This window comes from Octodon degus, unplaced genomic scaffold (genome assembly GCF_000260255.1).
Source record: "Octodon degus isolate 3935 unplaced genomic scaffold, OctDeg1.0 scaffold00003, whole genome shotgun sequence".
Classification (NCBI taxonomy): Eukaryota; Metazoa; Chordata; class Mammalia; order Rodentia; family Octodontidae; genus Octodon; species Octodon degus.
In genome coordinates, this window is record NW_004524579.1 from 23221984 (window position 1) to 23242689 (window position 20706).

The 20706-nt window shown below is 36.3% G+C and overlaps 1 protein-coding gene across 5 annotated transcripts in view; it reads left to right on the forward strand.

The window, feature by feature from the left end:
- CUNH18orf25 (chromosome unknown C18orf25 homolog) overlaps positions 1-20706 on the forward strand; it is a 96031-nt gene that overhangs the window by 66705 nt on the left and 8620 nt on the right. For 4 of the 5 annotated variants that reach the window (XM_023714592.1, XM_023714588.1, XM_023714595.1 and 1 more), the window contains exons 3-4: positions 7795-7977; positions 19790-19916. In XM_023714592.1, the coding sequence (XP_023570360.1) occupies positions 7795-7977; positions 19790-19916 (310 nt within the window). The remainder of the gene's footprint in view (positions 1-7794; positions 7978-19789; positions 19917-20706) is intronic. The other variant, XM_004623620.2, reaches the window with a different exon arrangement.

Below are 20706 nucleotides of genomic sequence, written 5' to 3' on the forward strand. Positions count from 1 at the left end.
CAATAAATAAATAAATAAAAATTTAAAAAAAAAAAAGGAAATATTTTAGACTAAAAAAAGTGTGTTTGTATGTGGAGACAGGGTCTTACTGTATATCCAAGAGGGACTGAATTCTCCATGTAGCCCCGTCTGGCCTTGAACTACTGGTCCTCCTGGCTTTGCTTCGTGTAGTGCTGGAATTATAAATGTGTACTGTCACAGCTGGCAGATTTTGGACTTTAAAAATATTTTTTAAACCAGTGTACTAAATAAGAGAATATATAAGAAATAGCTAGGCCTGGTGCTGTGTGTTTGTAATCTAGTTACTTTTTTTTGGTGGTGGGGGTTTGGTCATGTCAGGGGAATTCATCACAAGTTAGAGGCCAGCCTGGAGTAAAAAAGAGACCTAATTTCAGAATTTAAAAAAAAATTTTTTTCAGAATAAAATTTAATAAAGGGCTAGGAATATACTAATAGCTCAACATTCTCTGAATTGAATTCCCAGTACCCACCCAATATAAAAGAATTTAATTTGCTTATTGCTTTTGTTATTTCTTACTATTGCATACACTTAATAGCAGAAGCCTCTGGGTATAGATCTCTTAATTTATAGAAAATTTATTGTGTAAAAGCTATTTGTAAAGATCATGTAAAATGTTTTAAGTCTGCTTGTTAATAAACTGCATAGTGAATCATTTTATTGAACAGAGTGTCCTAAAGTTGATATTACTGACGGTTTTCATTTTACTATACAATTGACTTTGTCTAATAGTACAGTTACATTTAGGTTATAGGAAAGGTGGCAATTAAATTTTGTACTTATTGGTATTTATTTTGAACAGTTAATTATGGAAGCTCGGTATGGTGCCATATACCTTTAATACCAGCATTTTGGAAGCTGAGGGAGAGATCGTAAGTTTGAGGCCAGCCATGGTTGCTACATAGCATTGCAAGACCAGCCCAAACTACATAATGAGGACCATCCCCAAAATAAAAGAATAGCTAATTATGGCTAGTGTCCTTAACAAAGGGTGATCTGTTAAATTGATTGTAATTGTTATATTTATTTAGCTTATATTTTTATCTCTTTTTAAAAATTATGTAAATAGTACAGTGAGGACATGGTGAAAGCTTTTATGCAGTACCACATTTCAGAAAATTTAGTATCAAGGTAATTCCTGCAAATGTTTTTGATGTATGCATTTATTAAATAAGTTTATTTGTTCCATAAAAATTCTCAAAATCTGCATTAAGAATGGTGCATAATTCTTTAATCCTAGTATGGGTATGAATTGGTGTAATTTTAATTTGTTTAGAAGTTAAAGATTTATGAATTGTAAATAACATTAAGTTCTGAGTCACAAAAAAAGATATAATCCATGAAAGAGTATGTTTTTTGGTAATGAAGTCTTATTTATAACTACTTAAGATTTGGGAAGAATGTTACCATTACTGTTTTTATTTTATTGGATTTTGTCTTTTACCCATCTGTGCATCTGAAGCTAGATAAATAAAAATTTTGAAAAATAAGTATATCTTGTTACTTGTTGAGCACAGTTTTGCATTAGTAATTTTCTGTCAGTTCATGTTAGTGACTGAGTCAAACTGGCTTTCATGTAATAATGTAGGTGGTGTGAGTATGGAGATAGAAAAATCAATAATAAAGTTTACATGGTATTATTTTTAGCTGATTTTTAGTTTTGAGGTTGCCATATTCAAAATAGAGATGACATGCCATCATGAACGTGAAGTATTAAGATTCTTTTCCTTTAAATTATTCATACTAAAAAATTATATCATACTGAATTACCTAGTAAAAATTGAAAATTTGGAAAATGGCCAAATTTACACTATGACTGGCCTGAGAGATAAACAAAAGGTTGGAATGGAGAATCTTTAGTAAGGTGTATAACATGAGGATGTGGTTAAACTGTAGAGTATCTAACTTTTTGTTGTTTTTTTTTTAGTATCTAACTTTTGTGCACTTCTTTGGTATATGTAATGCAGATGTTTTAATTTTTTTATAGATCTGAGTATCTCAAGTGGTCCTATTTTATATTTGATTTCCTTAACCAAGTGATGTAAATGAATAATCTCATGTGATTCAGAGGTTTTTCTAACTCTTTAGCTGGTGGTAAGATGATAAATGGTCTTTTTAAAAATCAACTTTTCAACTAGTTTAAAAGGGAATCTTCCCTTTGACATCTTCCTTGATCCATTCAAAATAGTACTGAACTCTTAATTAATCTACAATGCTTTTCTCGATGAACAGAGTAACCTCTCATTTATGAATATAAGGACAAATGCAATTCCTAAAACTTTCTTTGTGGGAAACTTTATAAGTTAAAAAATTTTAATAGTTGAGATGAGTATAATGGAAAACATTTAAACCACGTTGATTGAGTTTTATTTTGAAAATGCTTTAATTTGTAAACATAAATTTCTCTTTGAGACAGCATCTTGCTTTGTAATTCTAGCTGATCTTTAAGTCACTAGGTAGCACAGGCTGCCTTGGACTTGCAGCAGGCTTCTTGCTTCAGCCTAAGATTATTGGTGTGGGCCATCCACATCCTATTAAAATTTTATACATACAATTTTAATGCATACTGTTGCATTTTGTTTTCATCTGGCACATCCTAGATATTTTTCTTTTAGCTAAGATAGCTTTAACGTTATTCTGAAGAAATCATGCAGTTTTTGGTATTTAAGGGTTTTTGGAGATGTCACTTTTCTATGTAAAGTTTTCTCTTTTGTGGTATTTTGTTTATTTTTTGAGACAGTTTTAGCTCACACCATGTTGAACTCATCATGTATCCCAAGCTCCCCTTGAGCTCATGGCAATTCTTCTGCCTCAGCCTCTTGAGTACTGGCATTACAGGGGTGTACCTGCAATACCATGGTGGGCTTTGTCTTTTCTTGATACTTTTCTGAATCAGATGCTCTGACAGTGTTTTCTATTCAAATTGTGTATATCCAATTTTTGATTGTTAGTAATGAACATACAGCATATTCTCTTAAATATTATTTACACATTAGATTTTTCATTTTAGTAATATTTAGTAAATATTCTGTGTAATGAGTATGTTTTCTTAGTTTCTTCTAAAATGCAAATTATTTTGTATCTTTACAGATTTGCCTCTTTTTTGTGTTCTTGTGCTCATGCCCCATTCCCTCACCTGAAACCATGCCAAACATACACATTTTGCAGTCTTAGGTTATTTTGCTAGGTAATTTCCAAAGTTTTGAGTCTTACCTGGATTGAAGCTGAAAGTGATGCCTGTTCTCTCCCTCTGAGCCTTTGGATGCTGGGAAGAATGTGTCTGTATGAGGTTCTTTAGCAACAATGAGGGGGTAGGAGAGATTGTGATAGTAAAGAGGAAGGAAGGAATTTTATCTACGCTTAGAAGTGGGGCCAAAGTAACAAATCATGTAGTAGTGGTTATTTTGCCTATTCTTGGACCAACAATGTAACAATAGAGAGGAGGAGGAGCAGTGTTTCTATGTATCTCAGGGGTAGAAAGAGTTTATAATGGTAAACTAAAAACATTGTACTTATTGGCAGTGTTCTGCACACAAAGATGATGTCAGGTATGGCCTAAGCCAGAATGACCTGTTTGGTTTTTAGATGTTTTTATATGAATACATACTCACGTCTGAACTTCGAACAAAAATATAAAAGCCATATTTGTGATGATTTCATTTAACTTAATCCTAGCAAAACATTTATGTAACAAGTTGAATTTATGTAGAGGGAACATAAGGCACCAACCCAAGCAGTGGTATTTTCCTCAGAGCCTCTCCCATGCAGCCTGTGTAGTAGAATGTGTGTGCAAAAGGAAGCCAAGAGTGAGGTAGGCCAGTGCCATTTACAGTGAATGGAAAGGTGAGGCATTGGATTAGTATTTGAACTTTCTTGTGTTCTTTGAACCCTGACTACCATGTGAAGAAACTGAGGAATGGAGCAAAGTCATATTGTTAAGAGAGAGTAGACATAGCTTTACCCTGTGTGTCTGCTGCTAAAAACCTGTACTCATCCTATGTATTTACCTCGAGAACAACTGTAGTCTGTACTGGTTCTACCTAATTGTAACTAGGATTACTCATTTGTACAGTGGAGTGGTTAATTGTATAATTGCCTTACATGGTTTTAAAATGCTATATTTCTGGTTGTCAGTTTTGAAGAGAGACACTTGTCATGGATAAAGGAAAAATTGGAATTTATTTTGCTTTATTTTTGTGATTCAGGTTTTTTCATTAGAATATACTTGACAGGGAAACTGATGCATTAAACATTTCATGACGGTAATGGAATAACTTTAAGTCCATGAAAGAATAAACTGCAATGTATTAGGAATGTATAACAACATAAAGACATCTGTGTTTTGGTATTTGAAGAGTTAGAACCTGTTAGGTTAGAAGATTAGTGAGGGTATAAACATAGTTAGCATAAAATGTGTGAGTTGATGTTCTTTAAAAACAGTTGATGGATTACTTGATTTTTCTTGCTTTATAATTGTAACAAATGGGGAAATAGTCAAGATTAAGATTTTAATCAAAAGGGGCCAGGGAGATGGCTCAGTAGAGTAAGCACCTCCCTGGCAAGCACAAGGACCTGAGTTCAATCCCCGTTTCTGTGCAAGAAAAAAAAAAAAAAAAGATTTTAAAAGGATTAACAGCATTTGAATTAGCCACAAATAAGTAACAATTAGCTAATATTAAATTTATTTTCTAGAGTGATGCCTTTAATGATTATAGAAAACCTACAAAATTCATTATTAAAAATTATGTCTTAGGACTGTGACAGACATCAGATTTGGCACATAGGGAAACGTGCAGTTTAGTTAACCTGAAGTGCTGTAAGCATGGAATGTGCTTATCTTGATGGGTAAATCTCAGACTGGAAGTGTTTCCATGAATATCTTTACTTGAAGTGACTATTTTGATGTTGTTCAAAATCAAACAGTCTTGCTAGTACCAATACAGTCATTTTAATAGCATAGAAGAATCATTGATAGCAATAATAGTTTCCTTAAGTTTATTCTATCTTGTAATGAGTTGACATAGTTAAATAATAGTTCTACATATTAAATGTGCTGCAGTTTCTAGCTCCTCCATGATCTGAGTTATTTTTCCCTTTCAAGAGATACTTCTTTTTAAAAGTATATTAAAAATTACTAAATTGTACCTGTCTCATAATTCTGTGTGGAAAGAATCTCATTTTAAAAGAATATCACAGATTTTCACCCTCATTTAGCTAATATTTTTTTACTGGTTTAGAGTACAAGCCATGATGACATGCTTTAAACATTCTGTTCAATCTTCGTTTTGCTAGTAATAGGTTTAGGAGGACCTTGGAACACAGATCTTCAATTAGGTTTCTCACTAAAAGTCAGTTTCAAAGGCCACCATTCCCTTTCTGTGTTGAAGTTTGTTACCAGCCTGTCGTTGTTTGAAGATACTGGAAATGAAAGCTGACAGTCATAATTTAATTGTTAAGTGTAATTGAAATATGAAAAAATTTTGCTCTGTTTATGATAAATACTAAATTTAAGCTAAGTTATAAGGTGTGCTGTTTGGAAATATGGAAGATACAAGAATGAAGCCAGATAACAAGTTTATGCTTGTATTTTCTACTGATGAAGACTTTCAGAGAAGTTATTTCCATGGGTAGGTGATGTCACTCTGCATGTATATATACACGTATACTTTTTTTTGCATGATTATACATGTAGGAGTACAATTTTGACTTGACTGTTGACCTTTTGCTTCAATTTGGGGGAAGAGGTGGGCAGTATGAAGCGGGAGTCTCTGGTGTTAATGATATAAATTTTAAAATCACTAATTTATTTCAAACACTTGAACAAAATCACAAAGCCCTTTGAAAAATGGAATATATGGTCAAATAGTCAATATTGTACTTGGCCCTCATACTCTGATCCTAAGTATTTGGACATCACACAGTATCTTGATTCCATAATAATCATTTTGAACTCTGACGAAAACTTCATGGAATGATGCAGCTTTCTTTTCTTTTTTTAGAAAAGAAAAACTTTAAAACATGAGCTAAATTTATTTATTTATTTATTTTTATTTTTATTTTTTTTGCTATTTAAATCAAAATTCATTGCTAGTTGAAACCAAGGCCAGATTGTTAAATTTTATGGTCTTTAATGAACTTGATTTACCCTATTAAGGGAACTGGAAATGAAAATTGTCATGATCGTCAGAATTTCATATTGTGACATGTCTGTTCTATACTGTGGCACCTAACAATTCATTTGCTTTTATGTTTGGTTGTTTTTATTTTCAAAATGTTGTCATATAAATCTGTGGTTTTGGATCCTAGTTTTCAGAGATAAATATCCAGGTGTGTTCCATGTTTTTGTCTAGTAGCAGTTTACAAAATGGATACATGTGTTAAATTGTTGTATTTTTATGATTCACTGGAACATGTATGTCTTCCTGGTTAGGAGTTTCATAAAATAGGTATGTTTGTTGGGTAATATTTTAAAATCTATATGGAAATAAGTGATTTGCTTGCACTTCATAAAGAGCTATGGGAGAGAAACATCATTCTTGTATTTTAGCTTTATTCTAGGCAAGCATTCCACCATTGAGCTATGTCCCCAGTCCCTGTTTTAGCTTTCCTTTAAAAGGGGGTAGTAAAGGGATTTCTTGAATGAAACTTTTGGTTTTGCTTTTGCTGTCTTGTTAGGAAAAAGTAGCATTAGCATTTTAAAGCATGTATCTATTCTACAAGCATGAATATTGGCTTATTTTAAGCATGAATTGCTACAGTGTAATTACTTTGGAATTCAGCTTTACCTTTTTCAGTTAGTTAGAGTGACTTGGGCCTGGGATGAATCTCTTCATTTTTTCCAGGAAGAATTTTAGTATCTTCATCTAGAATTATTCACAAGACTGCATGTTATAGGTTGGGCTTTGTGGCACACACCTGTAATCCTAGCACTTGGGAGGCTGATTCAGGAGGGCTGCTGGGAGTTCAAGGCCAGTCTAGAGTGAGTTTGAGGTTAGCCTGAACTATATGACAAGACCCTGTCTCAAAATGACACCCCCCCAAAAAAAAGAAAAAAATATTTATGATTACATACAATTTATTTGGAGTGTGAGCTTGTCTTTGTCAGGGAAAAGAAAATGTAAATATTGCTCATGAGACATGGGGAGCATAATCCTGAAAATGAGCCTTGGGGATATTGTCTTTTGATAGACTGTTACGATGTGTATAGCTTTTCTGTTATAAAAAGGCTTTACTGGAAATAGCATAAGTTAGTTAAGTAGAGCTCTAGTGTTAACTTTGTTATTTGTAGTAAGTAGGAAAATACATATTTGATTTTCTTCTCTGACTCTACTAGGAACTTAAAGTATTAGGTACCAAGAAAAAGAACTAGAGTTATTCTCTTAAAAATAATAAATTGGGTTTTGACAATTTATGCCATTTTTCCCCCCCTTTAAAATGTCAATTTCACCTTCTTTGTAGAACAATCCCATTTTTCTTGATCTGTTGCTTTAGAAGTATGAGGAGAATTGAGTGTAACATTGTTTGGTATAGTCTTGTTGTCTTCTGTTCTTCATAACTCTTTTTTCTCCTTTGAAAATTTGTCCCTCATCTTTGTAAGCTCAGGCTATCTTTTCCACTTTCGCATCATATCCAAAATATTAGATGTGTAAAATATAGCTTTTCTAGTCAGATAGATGAATAAGGTAAAGGCAGCTGGCATTTAGAGGGCTCTTAGTTTCAGAATTATTTTTTACCCCACAAGTTAGATACAAGTATACATTTTCTTTCCTCCCTAGATGGACCTCCAGTTGTAGCTCATTATGATATATCTGACACCAGCTCTGACCCAGAAGTGGTAAATGTGGACAATTTATTGGCGGCTGCAGTAGTTCAAGAGCTCACTAATTCTGTAGGCGGCCAGGACACAGGAGCTACCTGGAGGACCAGCGGGCTTCTAGAGGAGCTGAATGCAGAGGCAGGTTGGTCTTCCCCCACTCCTTCTCTAATGATATAATGTGCATGTGTCCTGGCAGCTGTTTCTCCTGATAGTGGACCCAGCTGAGGAGAGAGCGAGCTATACCAGAGCCATCTGGCATTGAATGAGTGTGATATCCACGCTGCCGTGTATAACTGAAAAGATGCGGGTAGCATGTCTTTCATCTTTCCTAATCAAAAACAATGATATTAATAATAATAATATTATTATTTGTAGACATTACATTTCAGCAGGCATATTTCATGGATTAAAATGCCCTAAGTATATGTAAGCAGTCTTAAGTACCTTCATATTACTTGGCCAGGCCTTCTCTTCACTTGACTCTGGATAGCAGCCTTGAAGCTTGATAGAGAGCTTGAAAGTCTCCTGATGGTGCTGTTTCTGTACCACACTGCTGTTCCTGCTGCTTTCTGCTCACAAGGACAAGTCTCCAGGGTGCCCCTGGTCTTTTCTTTCACTTTCTGCTTTTGCTTTCTTCAGAAGAATCTCTTATCTGTCTTGTATTATTTTTCTTGGTCCTGTGATTATTCTTAAGAGTGATATTTCTCTTGAAAAAAAATTACAAACCTTGCAATTACCTTTGGAAACCTCACAATGCCTTCAAATTTTCTTCAGTATTTTTCTGAAACATTCTAACTTAAACTTTTTTTTTAAAAAAGTACTAGTATATGAGATTAAAGGGGAAAGAAATAAGAAAATAGAGTGCTTATAGTATGTATACTTTCATTAGCTCTTTAAAATTTCAAGACAAGGTCTTACTGCATAATTCAGACTGGCCTTGAACTCATTATGTAGCCCTAGTTACATTGGGGTGATCATTCCTGCCTCAGTCTTTCTCAGTCTTTACTATTTTTCTTTTTCTTTCTTTCTTTCTTTTCTTTTTTTTTTTTTAAATGTATTTAGTACAGGATCTACAGGGTCTCACTACAAAGGTTGGACTCTAGTGATTCTCCTGTTTTCAGCCCCTCAAGTGCTGGGATTACAGGTGTAGGCCACCACACCCATTCCCATCTGCTGGGAGTGGGGCTAGCACGGCACACTGGGGATCGAACACCAGCCCTGTGCTGAGCTTTCTGACCAGCTCCTTCACTATTTTTGAAGGATTATTTGCATTGGCATTTATTGCACACTTTTTACAACATATGTCTCTTAGGTTGTAAAATCTGTTCTGTATACTAAATGGCTTATCTTATTCTCCACTGACATTAAATAATCCATTACATTTCAGTTTTTCCCTATTCTCTTAGCGTTACCATTAAATATGGGCTATGTTACAGTAAATTCTTACAGAAAAGAATGAGTAAGTCACAGTAATTTGCTCTTCATGTAGAGAATTATTAATAGGTTGAGCTATATGGAATCATTAATATTAGACTTTTTAATTTACTAAATCCCAGTGATTTTGTTTGATTCAATCAAATAGTGCCGAGTTTGGGGTCTCACAATATAATATTAAAGTTTCCAGTCTTTAGGAAAGCATTTATATGTCCGGCTTCAAGTACACTTGCCCTTAGTATCCATGGGACATTGGTTCCAGAATTTTGCACCTAACCTATGTATAGCTTCTGTATACTTTATTTATTATTTATTATTTTTTTATTTTGCGGAACTGGGGATTGAACTCAGGCTTTTACACTTGCCAGGGAAATGCTTATTCCACTGAGCCATCTCCCCAGCCCTGTTTATTTATTATTATTATTTTTATTTATTTATTTTTTTGGCGGAACCGGGGATTGAACTCAGGCCCTTGTGCTTTCCAAGGAAGCACTTATTCCTCTGAGCCATCTCCCCAGCCCCCTGTATACTTTAAATGATCTCTAGATTACCTGTGTGATATCTTGTACACTATAAATGTTTTATACTTACACTGTAGAGAGCAATGACAGACAAGTAAGTACATGTTCAATACAGACGCAGGTTTTTCCCTAAATTTTCCATTAGAAGTTGATTGAATCTGTGGATATGGAAGGCTGACTATAATTGTTAGCTTGCTTACCTAAAACATCACTTTCAGGGACCTATTGCTGTTCTTTTTAAGAATACAGCTTGGCGAAGTTTGTAAGGAAGGATGCACTTGTAGCTTTAATTCTGCCCATCTTTTATCCCTTCTCACCCCAGAGCTGTCCTAAATTTGGTATTTGTTTGGTATTGCTGTGTATATTTCTTTGTTTAGTTTTATTTGCATTTGTTGCATATCTGTAATAAGCGCATTTTAAATCTAACTGGGTAGAGCACTAGCCTGCTGTGCAAGGGACCGTGGAATTAACTAACAAAAAACTGGTACCACATTTCAGGTAATCATTTGTAATTTATTTTATTTTATTTTATTTTAGGGGCTGGGTTGGTACTGGGCCTTTTTCAGTTCAACGTTTTATGAGCTTTGTGGGTTTTTTTGTTTGTTTGTTTTTTGTTTTTGAGACAGAGTCTTGCTATCAAGTACTGCAGGCTGGCTTTAAGCTCACTATGTAGCCCTGGCTGGCTTTGAATGATACTCTTGCCCAGCCTGCTAGGTTCAGGGATTACAGATGTGCCATCACACCTGGCTCTTTGCTTGTTAGCTGTGGGTCTAATTCATTGATCCCCCCCCATTGGAACTTAGTATTCCACTGTTCAAATATATCACAGTTTACTCAATTGTTTTGCTGAATATTTAGGGTGGTAATTTAAATGATGCTGTCATTAACATTTCTTGTATCTCTTGGTATATGTGTGTAATAATTTCTTGGTATGTGTGTATAATACTTTCTTTAGGTTGTATACCAGTGTATCTGAACATGGCTTCATTTCTGTTAATTGCTTGTAGTTGTTCAATGTAAACATAAATGTAATTGAGGCTAGAAGAAACAGAAGTCTGAAGTACTCTTGGGTGGAAGGTTTATAATACTGATAATAGTACCATACAACACAGAATATATGTGCATATTGAGCCATAAGTTATGTGTAAATTTTTGTTTAAGATATAAGAAATAGTAACTACTATTCAGCTTCCAGTGCCATTTGACGTTTTCTGATGAAGCCATCTTTTTACTCTGAAAAAGTAATTTTTCCCTTAGATCTGACAATGTAGGAATGTGAATTTTAATAAACTGAATGTTATTCATAGTGGGAATGTATTTTGTGAAGCTGAATATACTTACAGTGTCATAATAAAAAGTTAATAGAACTTATTTATGATTGCCAATTTATAGTTTCAGGACTAAGTTTGAGCATAAGGTAAGTCTCCTAATGTTTAACCTGGCACCTTTCTGTTCCCCTAAGAACTAAATAGAAGCTTAATCACTGAACAGACTGTCCAGATAATCATTTTAACCAATATCTGCATCTCAGCCTAGGTCAAAAACCCCACTATATTTAAGATCATGTAAGTAATAACTCAAGATGTAGTAGCTTGCTTCTTTTTTGAAAGAAATTGAATGGTATTTCTGTATCCAAAATAGTTGTTACTCTTCGTTTTAGTTTTAAATTATGCAAAAGAGTTGAGTAATAAGCAGATTTTTAAAACTAAATGAAATGAAATCCCCTGGTCAATGAGAGATGTAAGATTTCTATTTACTTTTTCTTACCTGATGCTAGAATTGTACAGTGTAGGTTGTGGCTTTTAAGTCAGCAGCCACTTACAACTATGTGACTTTAAGGTGAATGATGCAAAACATCATTTTTCCCTGTCTGTAAAGGTGAAATAAAAGTTATTTTCTTCTTGTTGAGACAGTACCTGACATACCATAATTTAAAGGAGGAAACATGTTTATTTTGCCTCAGAGTTTGTAGAGGTTTCAGCTCACAGTCAGTTTGGCTACAAGAAGGCAGGATAGCATAGCAAAGGAGAAGTTTCTTCATGGCATGGAAGCAGGAATAGTGAATAATGGGAAGAGGTGACTCTTTCCAGGTCATGCCCCCAGTGACCCACTTCCTCTGGCCAAACTTCATCTCTCAGCATCGCATTTGGCTATAAAGTCAGAAGTGGATTAATCTAGTGGTAAGTGTCATGGTCCCCTAGTAGTACCTCCCAAAAGCCCCAGCTATGAATATATGAAGCTCTGGGGAGACATTCAGATATAAACCGTAAAAGTGATATCTACCTCAAAAGAATATTGTTAACATCAAGTGACATAGTATATAAACTGTGCTTAGTACAGGTACAGCATACAGCAAGACCTCAGGAATACTAACTAGTGTTATGTTAACAGTGATGAGCTGCAGTATACTAAGGAAGGAGGAACTTATTAGGATCACTCTGGACTTTTAGTTTACTGTCCTTCCATCAGGTGCTACAGTTTTTCTTCAACTTTGCCTGAGCGTAGAAATTACCCAGAGTGCTTATAAAATTCAGACTTCTTGGTTTATTCCTTAAGATTCTATTAGAAAGTCTGAAATGCAGTTTTGGAATTAAAAAAAAAATGATAACCCCTAGTTAATTCCAATGTGTTGAGGAAACTATACCAGTGTATCTGAAAAATGGCTTCATTTTTGTTAATTGCTTGTAGTGTTCAGTATAAATATAAATGTAGTTGAGGCTAAAAGAAACAGAAGTCTGAAGTACTCTTGGATGGAAGGTTTATAATAGTGATAAACTATTTAAATATTTTCCCCTTGAAACATTTACAAATTTTAAACATTACCCCCCTACCTCTCCACCTGTTTTCTGGTTAAGAAGGTCCTAGGCTGTAAACCAGGTAATTGTAGCTATTTGGGAGGCTGATGCAGGAAGATCTCAAGTTCGAGGTCAACCTTAAAATAGTGACAGTAATCCTGATATGTCCATAACGAAAAGTAGTAGCAGTGCAGAGGAACCATTCATAGTTTTCCTGTTAGGGCTTTAGCCATATCTCTGTTTCTTGCAGAGACAATGTCAGTCTGGATGAAGGAGTGAGATAGTGTTTTGTTTTGTTCTGTTTTTTTAAAGACAGGGTCTTACTCTGTAGTGCAGGCTGACCTTGAACTCACTGTCCTCCTACCTCAGCCTCCTGAGTGCTGGGATGACAGGTGTGCACTACCTGGTCCCCTTGTCTTTTTAAGGTTGTCTCTAATGTTCTTGTTGAAGGAACCAAATACAAAGCAATACTTTGAACGTTTTTAAGGCTAAGTTAATAGTTATTCATGGTATTGATCTCTCTATACTTAGCCTGCCACTGTCATCCATTTTGTGATACTTTCCTTCAGTGAACTGTAAGTAGTTCAGTTTTCATACTTACCAGGTAGATTTACAGTTTATAAGTAGCTGCATTATTTCTTTTAAGATAGAAGAAACTGTCTGTCATGGTAATTTAGTTACTACTTTATACCCCCTTCCTTATTTAACCCTACCTTGGTAATTGTGTGTGTGTTTAGTGGGAGGACGATATTTTAAAATTTTCCTACATATGTAGAGAAAGAAGTTATTGGGTCGGCCTGATAACTCAGTGGACTAAAGCGCCTGCTTAGGCAGAGCACAGCGGCTGGGGTTTGATCCCTGGCAAGTGGTGCTGGCCCCGCCCCCGGGGCATGCAGAGATGGTGATTGAGACTGGGCTGGTGGTGCGCACCTGTAATCCCAGTGCTTGGGAGGCTGAAAACAGGAGAATCACTATGAGTTGGATCCACATAATGAGACCCTGTAGACTCTAGACCCTGTCCTAAATAGAGAAAAAAAAAAAAAGTTATTGCCCAAAGAACTACACAGGTGGAAACCATCCAGAGATAGCCAGCTACCACAGGAGCTAAATATAAAAGGTCTGTTTTATTTTGTTTACTATGTGGTAATTGTGGTATTTACTTTTTTTTTTTTTTTTAAACTAGATTTGTAGCTTGGCATGGTGGTACATGCCTTGTAATCCTAGCACGTTGGAGGTTGAGGCAGGAGGATCATTACGAGTTCGAGACCAGTCTGGGCTACAAAGTTAGCTCAAGGCCAGCCTGAACTGCATAGCGAGACCTTGTCTCAAAAAGACAAAAATAATAAATAAAAAGATAAAATAAAACTAGATCTGTTCTTGTCCTTTGTGTGAGAGTGTGTGTTATCTTGTGTTTATTTTACGTTCATCAGGGTTTTTTTTCTGAGCTGCCTCCCCAGCCTCCGGAATGCCTTTGGTGTCTCTTTTAGAGCATTACATTGGTGATCTTGTTGAAAGAACTAAATATAAAGTAATAATTCATATCCTTTTAAAGCTAAATAGTGATTTAGGATTATTTCTTGGTATTGGGTATTGGACCCTCGGCCTTTAACACTAAGCTGCATCCTTAGCCCATTTAGTTTTTCTTTGTGGTTTTTTGGGGGGTTTTTTTGTTGTTGTTTTGTTTTTTAAAATTTTGAGCCCAGCCTAGGCTCTGATTTGTCATCCTCCTTACCAGCCTCCCAAAATACTGAGATTACAAGCATGCCCTACCACACGGATTTAAGATACTAGTATTTTTAAATGTCCAGTGTGTTGACAGTGTTGGTCCTACTATCTGTGCAGAGCACTTTATATAGCATTTCTTATAGAACATGTGGCAAAAGTGTTGCACCATTAATTCAGCAGTTAATATTCACCAAGAAGTTGGTATTTTGGTACCCCTATCACTTTATCATGGTTCTTATTTTGTGACATAGTGATCTTTTGAGTAGGTTCTGTAGGTATAGGCTGTAAGAGCAGACCCTGAGCATCATACAGGTTCTGTAACAAACAATTTGAAGTGCTATCAGGGTTGGACTGAAATTCTCATAGCCAAAGTTAAACTGTTCAGATTGATTTAATAACGTGAAAGATGTATGTAAATTGTTATTTTCTGACTATGTAATAGATGTATACTGTTAGAAAAATCTGAAGTATAACATTAACATACGTAGTATAATGATTTTTTTGTTTCTTGCTCTCATTTTTTAAAAAGAAGAAAGGAAAAGAGAGACATTTCCAGTTGTGGAATGAGACTGCTCAAAGTGTGGGGTCAGGATGATGGGGTCTATTCAAAGAAGACTGGTTGTTCAGACATACAGATGACTGAGATGTCACAAACTAGTCCTACTAAAAATAGAACTATGGTGATAGAATGGTGCACAGAAATATGAATTGTTTTCTTACTGTGTTTACCAGATTACTGTTTAAAAGCATCATGTAATAAAGATAAAAGAGTTTGTTTATAGCAACAGTGACTCTTAAAATTTAGCTTTTAAGCCTGGTTTGAGTCAATGCACTTATTTTTAGGACCACGGCAGGTCGAGCCCCTTGCTGTGAGTCTAGCAAAAGTGAATTTAAGTGCATCTTGGAGCTTAGCTCCTTGGTTCTTAGTAAGTGGTGATGGACAGTTTTGAGGTGGTTGTTTACATAATTATTGGATGGGGTGGTGGCATAGCCCTATAATCTCAGCACTCTGGGAGGCTGAGGCAGGAGGATAGCAAATTTGAGCCCACTGTCAGAGACATTTCATTATACAAGAAAGGGCTAAGGATGTAGCTCAGTGTGAAGGCCCTGGGTTCAATTCCCAATCCCCCCAAAAGTATTCATGATATCAGGGCTTGAAAGTGGAAAGAGAAAGACACACACAGACAGACAGACACAGAGAGACTGAAAAGAAAGAGAAAGACACACACACAGACAGACAAAGTCAAATACCAATAATGTTTCATAAATGACTGAAACTATTCACTGTCAGTATATGACAGTGCAAAGGGTAATCCTCTGTAGAATACAGGCTGCTGCTGTTGGAATGTGAGGATGGACAAAGTAGTGTATATAAGAGATCTAGATCCCAAAGCTGGGGTTAAAAGCAGATTCCTCTTCAGAGAACTGTGCAGGTAGCAGGAGATTTTCAGGAAAGTTAGTTTCCACAGAGAAGTGGAGACAGGTGGTCATATAGCAGATCTTCCAGAGGGTGATAGGAGAGAATTACCAGAGAGTGAAGTGCAGTGGTAAGAGCAGAGGAGGAAAGTAGAGTGTGGAGGGTCAGACAAGAGGAAGAGCTGCCTTGGTGTTGCATTTCAAGGATTACTGGCTTTTATGAACTCCTTCCTTTCCCCACACTGGTCTTACTATATCTCTCCCTCATTTGACATACACTCCAGCCCTTCATTAGGCCTCAGTTTCAGTTTCCTTTCTGTTAAGGCTGCATAGGCCCAACTGTCCTTGGCTGTCTTATACAGCTTGTCTTTCCAGGTGTAGCCTGGCAGAGTCTGAGTTTGGATGTATTTTAGAGCCTGTGACCATACTGTCAGGCAGAGGAAAGGGTCACCTTAATTTCCTAGTCTGCAACTTCATCTTGTTTCCATGCTTTCCAGCACCCTCCCCTTTTCCCTAGGAACTTTTTCTCCCCTGAGAATGGCTGCTTTACTTTTTAAAACCCCTTTCCTGTTACCCTAGCTACAGCTGTGCTTTGTAGATGAATTTGACACATTCCTAATAGATGAAGTTCACCTCAGCTTTCTGCCATCAAACTTTTTTCAGTCATTTATTTTCTCCCTTTATTCAGTTTGCTTTGCTGTGTTGGCTTTGGCTGCATTACTCCTGAGGTCCTCTTTACAGAGTTATTTGCAATAGATTTATTATTGATTCTGAAAGGCAACAAAATGGGTGCTACTTCCTCTCAGCTCTGCCTAATCTTTCCCAAGAGCCTGGCTTCCCCAATCACTTTCAAGTCAGGGTAATATGCCTTTTCTGTATGTTTTCAGGCTGCTCTGTACCTTCCTATTGAGCAGTTTATAAGCAGTAGGGCAAAAGACTGCTTTTTATTATTTTTGCATGTATTGTAGGTTTAGTAAGGATAGAAGTTATGCATGCTTCATTCTCTGTAGTATTCCTAGCACCTAGCATAGTTTGCAGCATGCCATGAACAAGTACTGATTGCAGGAACAAACAAATGAAGGAAGCAGTAATGACCACTTGAAGTATTGAATATGGATAAGTTGAAGGCTTGACCAAAAAAAAAAGGTCCTGAATTTGTATTCCCTAGCAGTTCATTTGTAATAGTGTGTAGTAGGATAGCTATTAAGTAAATTATCAAGTAAAAATTGGATAAATGACTTGGCCACCGCAAGGTATTGGGAGGGAGAACAAAAATCAGGTTTATCAGATTCTAGATTTAACAAAGTCTACTTGTAACTACCTTAGATTTAGCAAAATGAACATACCTTGTGAATATACTTTTTGTTTTTTGTTTTGGGGGGTCTCACTGTGTTTGTAGGCTGATCTTGAACTCTTGGGCTCAAGTGATCCTTCTACCACAGTTTGCTGAGTAGCTGGAACTAGCTACAGCATGTACCAACTCATCAGGCCAGATGACATTTTCGTGTGCTCACAGAGGTCAAAGATAGGTGCCCATTGCCAGTTCCAGCATATAGAATCGCATCTAGGTTATATATCATGCAACCTAATATAATCTCAGTCATTAGTTGTATCTAATGAGACATTTTAAGCTTTCCAGTCTTCAGTGTTCTCATATATACATCTTTTTTGGTTGAAGAAACACAGGTAGAAATAACATTAAAGAACTGTGAAGAGCCCAGGTGTGGTGGCACACACACCACAGCTGGGGAGGCTGAGGCAGGAGGATGGGAAGCTCAAATCCAGCCTCGGCAGTTTAGGAACTTAGCAAGAGCTGGTCTCAAAATTTTAAAAAAATAGGGATGTATGTAGCTTTGTGCAAAAACCCTGTGTTTACTCTTTAGTACTCCCTGCCCCCCCCATGAATTGCAAAGAACTGCAACTTCATTTTGGTTATTACTTTTTAATAGCCTTATCCAGCATCTACATGTTTGATTGTGTTTATATATGATACTTACGTGTATATCATCCCATGTTTCTACCTAGCATTATTGTAAATATCTTTAAGTATCACATTTGCTTATTTAAAAGTTTTTCCTATTGCAAATTCTTGGGGTTGGTTGAAAGTTAAAGCAGGTAAAAATAATGAAGTTTGCTTTGAGATGACTGCGTATACCTTTCTGAAAGCATTCCACTGAGAGTTGAAAGAAGTGTGAAAGTACAAGATTTCCAGGGACACTGAAACATTGAAAAGTGGGGAAAGGGAATTATGTGTATAAAATGTTATTTTTCTTTGTATTGGTTTAATTTACATAAAATGATGTGAAGTTTTTAAATATGGAGTAGTTTTGTGTTTTGTGGTTTTTTTTTTTTTTTTTTTTTGTGGAACTGGGGATTGAACTCAGGGCCTTGCGCTTGCCAGGGAAGCGCTTACTCCACTGAGCCATCTCCCTGGCCCTCTGGAGTAGTTTTGTATCAAATGATAGTACATTTAAATGTAAATCCCTTTAAAAAGTAAATGAAAATTCATACCCATTGCAATTCTGTTTATTCCATGCTAATTTTTAGGCATTTAAAAAGTTTTGTTTTTAAATTAAAAAAATTAAGAACTGGACACCTAGGCTGTAGCAGGGGAGCACAGCTACTTGTATACCTTTGCTGAGGGATGATGGTCTTATCAGGAGTGTCCTCTTCAACCAAGTATACAGCTTTGGGAGGGATGCACATGGAGCAGTGAGGGAGGACAGGGACACCCACCTAGCCAGTCAGATCAGCCAAATCAAATTTGGCAGTCAGTGGGGTGACAGATGTTGAAGCCAGATCACTCTCACATCGTGGACACAGACTGAGTTATTTTAACTCTAGCTGGAGTTATTTTTGGAGCATGGACTTTGATATTATATCATAAGCTTTTATCGAGAGAGGTCTATGAAGTTTGTGCTTCCTCTGATAATGGAGAACATGTTTATTGCATCATATACAGTAATCACACTTCATGAAGATCCTGGTGAAAAAATTTTGTGTCTCAGTGCCACAAACATTTGTGCTTCTCCAGAATATGTGGTTTGTTTATGTCTAATGAGAATAGTCAACAGTGTGCAGGTTATGTATGTTTCAGTACCTCAGAGCCAAAATTGTGATCTTCCCTCTAATGTTCCCTTTTAGATGTAGTTTGGGCCCACACTTTGCCAAAGTTGAATTCCTTTACCCTCCCTCCCTCCCTCCCTCCCTCCTTCCCTCCTTCCCTCCCTTCCTCCCTTCCTCCCTTTCTGAGATAGGGTCTTACTGTGCTGTTGAGGCTGACCTTGAGCTCCCTTTGTGGCCCAGGCAGGCCTCTCATAGTGATTCTCCTATCTCAGCCTCCCAAATGCTAGGATTGCAGGGTTGTGGCACCACGCCTGGCTGGATTGCTTTAGAGACAGGTTTTCTTTTATAAACCATCACAATATCAACGTGGTATTAGTGATTACTTTTATCGTACCTGTACTTTTGAGCTTTTGTGTTTTATATTTTGTTTCTATTAACCTGGGTTCGATCCCTGGTACTGCATGCCACGCTGGTCGCACACTGTGCTGGCCACTAAAATAGGGTGTGGTGGCGCAGGCCTGTAATCACAGCTGTGGGGAAGCTGAGACAGGAGGATCACTACGAGTCAAAGCTGCATAGCAAGACCCTGTTACCACTCCCTTCTCCCCCCCCCAAAAAAAAAAAAGTGATAAAGAGCAGAAAACTACCTTGTTGGTCTCTAATTAGTTACAAAGGTCATTTTAAAGCAGTCTAGAGTAGAATCCAAGAAGCATTACATAATGAATGTTACAGTTTGTATATGTATTTAGAGATATTTAATACTTAAAATTTTTTCTTGGAAGGAACAAGAATAAGCTGATTAAGAAAAATTCAAACCCCCCCAAAAAAAGAATAAGCTGATTGATATGAGAAGCAGTTTTGCTATGGCAGTTATTCTATTTATTTCATAATTATTCTGTTTTTGTGATTAAGCTTGGATAAGAAATCTGTTAATGAGTTGTTTGTGCTGTGTGTAAGAAGTTAAACTGTAGTGCTTACTTTTACTCCCTTCTCTCAGGTCATTTGGACCCCGGATTCTTAACAAGTGACAAAGCATCTACTGGCAATGCACCACTTAATGAAGAAATTAATATTGCCTCTTCAGATAGTGAAGTAGAGATTGTGGGTGTGCAGGAACATGCAAGGTAGGCTATTAATTGGAGTATTGTATTCTGATATTTTAAATTGTGAATTTCATATTAACTAGAAAACAAGCGATAAGAAGATGATAAACCTCATGCTATGGCTGGCCTGAAAGGTGAGGTCGTCTCTCAGTTTTCTTTGGGTTCCAAAATACTTTGTTGGGCTATGTAGGAGCCTTTCTCATATTAAGCACATTTCAATTATGCATTTATATGAACTACAGCTGATTCTTTTCTCTTTTAAGAAAATATATAGAGGGGCTGGGGAGATGGTAGAATAGGGTCTGAGTTCAATCCCCAGTTCTGGGGGAAAAAAAAGTGTTATACACGCACACACATGTCTACCTACCTACCTACATACTGATTATTTTCTTTAAGGTACAGGTACCCTCTGTGCGCTCCCACTTTCTCAGCCCTATTTTCTTGCCTTTCACTTCACCTTGAAATATATTGGGAATTGGGAACATGTACTTGTGTTGTTCCTCTTCAGCTAGTTCAGGGAAAGAGTCATAAGATGTCAAATTAGTGTATAGTATTATGAAAATAATTTTATGATGGTTTTGCCAGGCTGTGAGGTGTAGGGTTCAGCAAACAGTGGCCCACAGATTACACTTGGTCTGGCTCTTGGTTTTTCAGGGACTACGCTAAGAATGGTTTTCACATTTTAAAAATATAATTGGGTATATTTTATATATTGGATATAATTTATGTATTTTTATATAGCTGGAAAACACTCTGATATAAAAAATATGAAACAAATTTTATTGTCTATAAGTAAAGTTATTCTAACAGC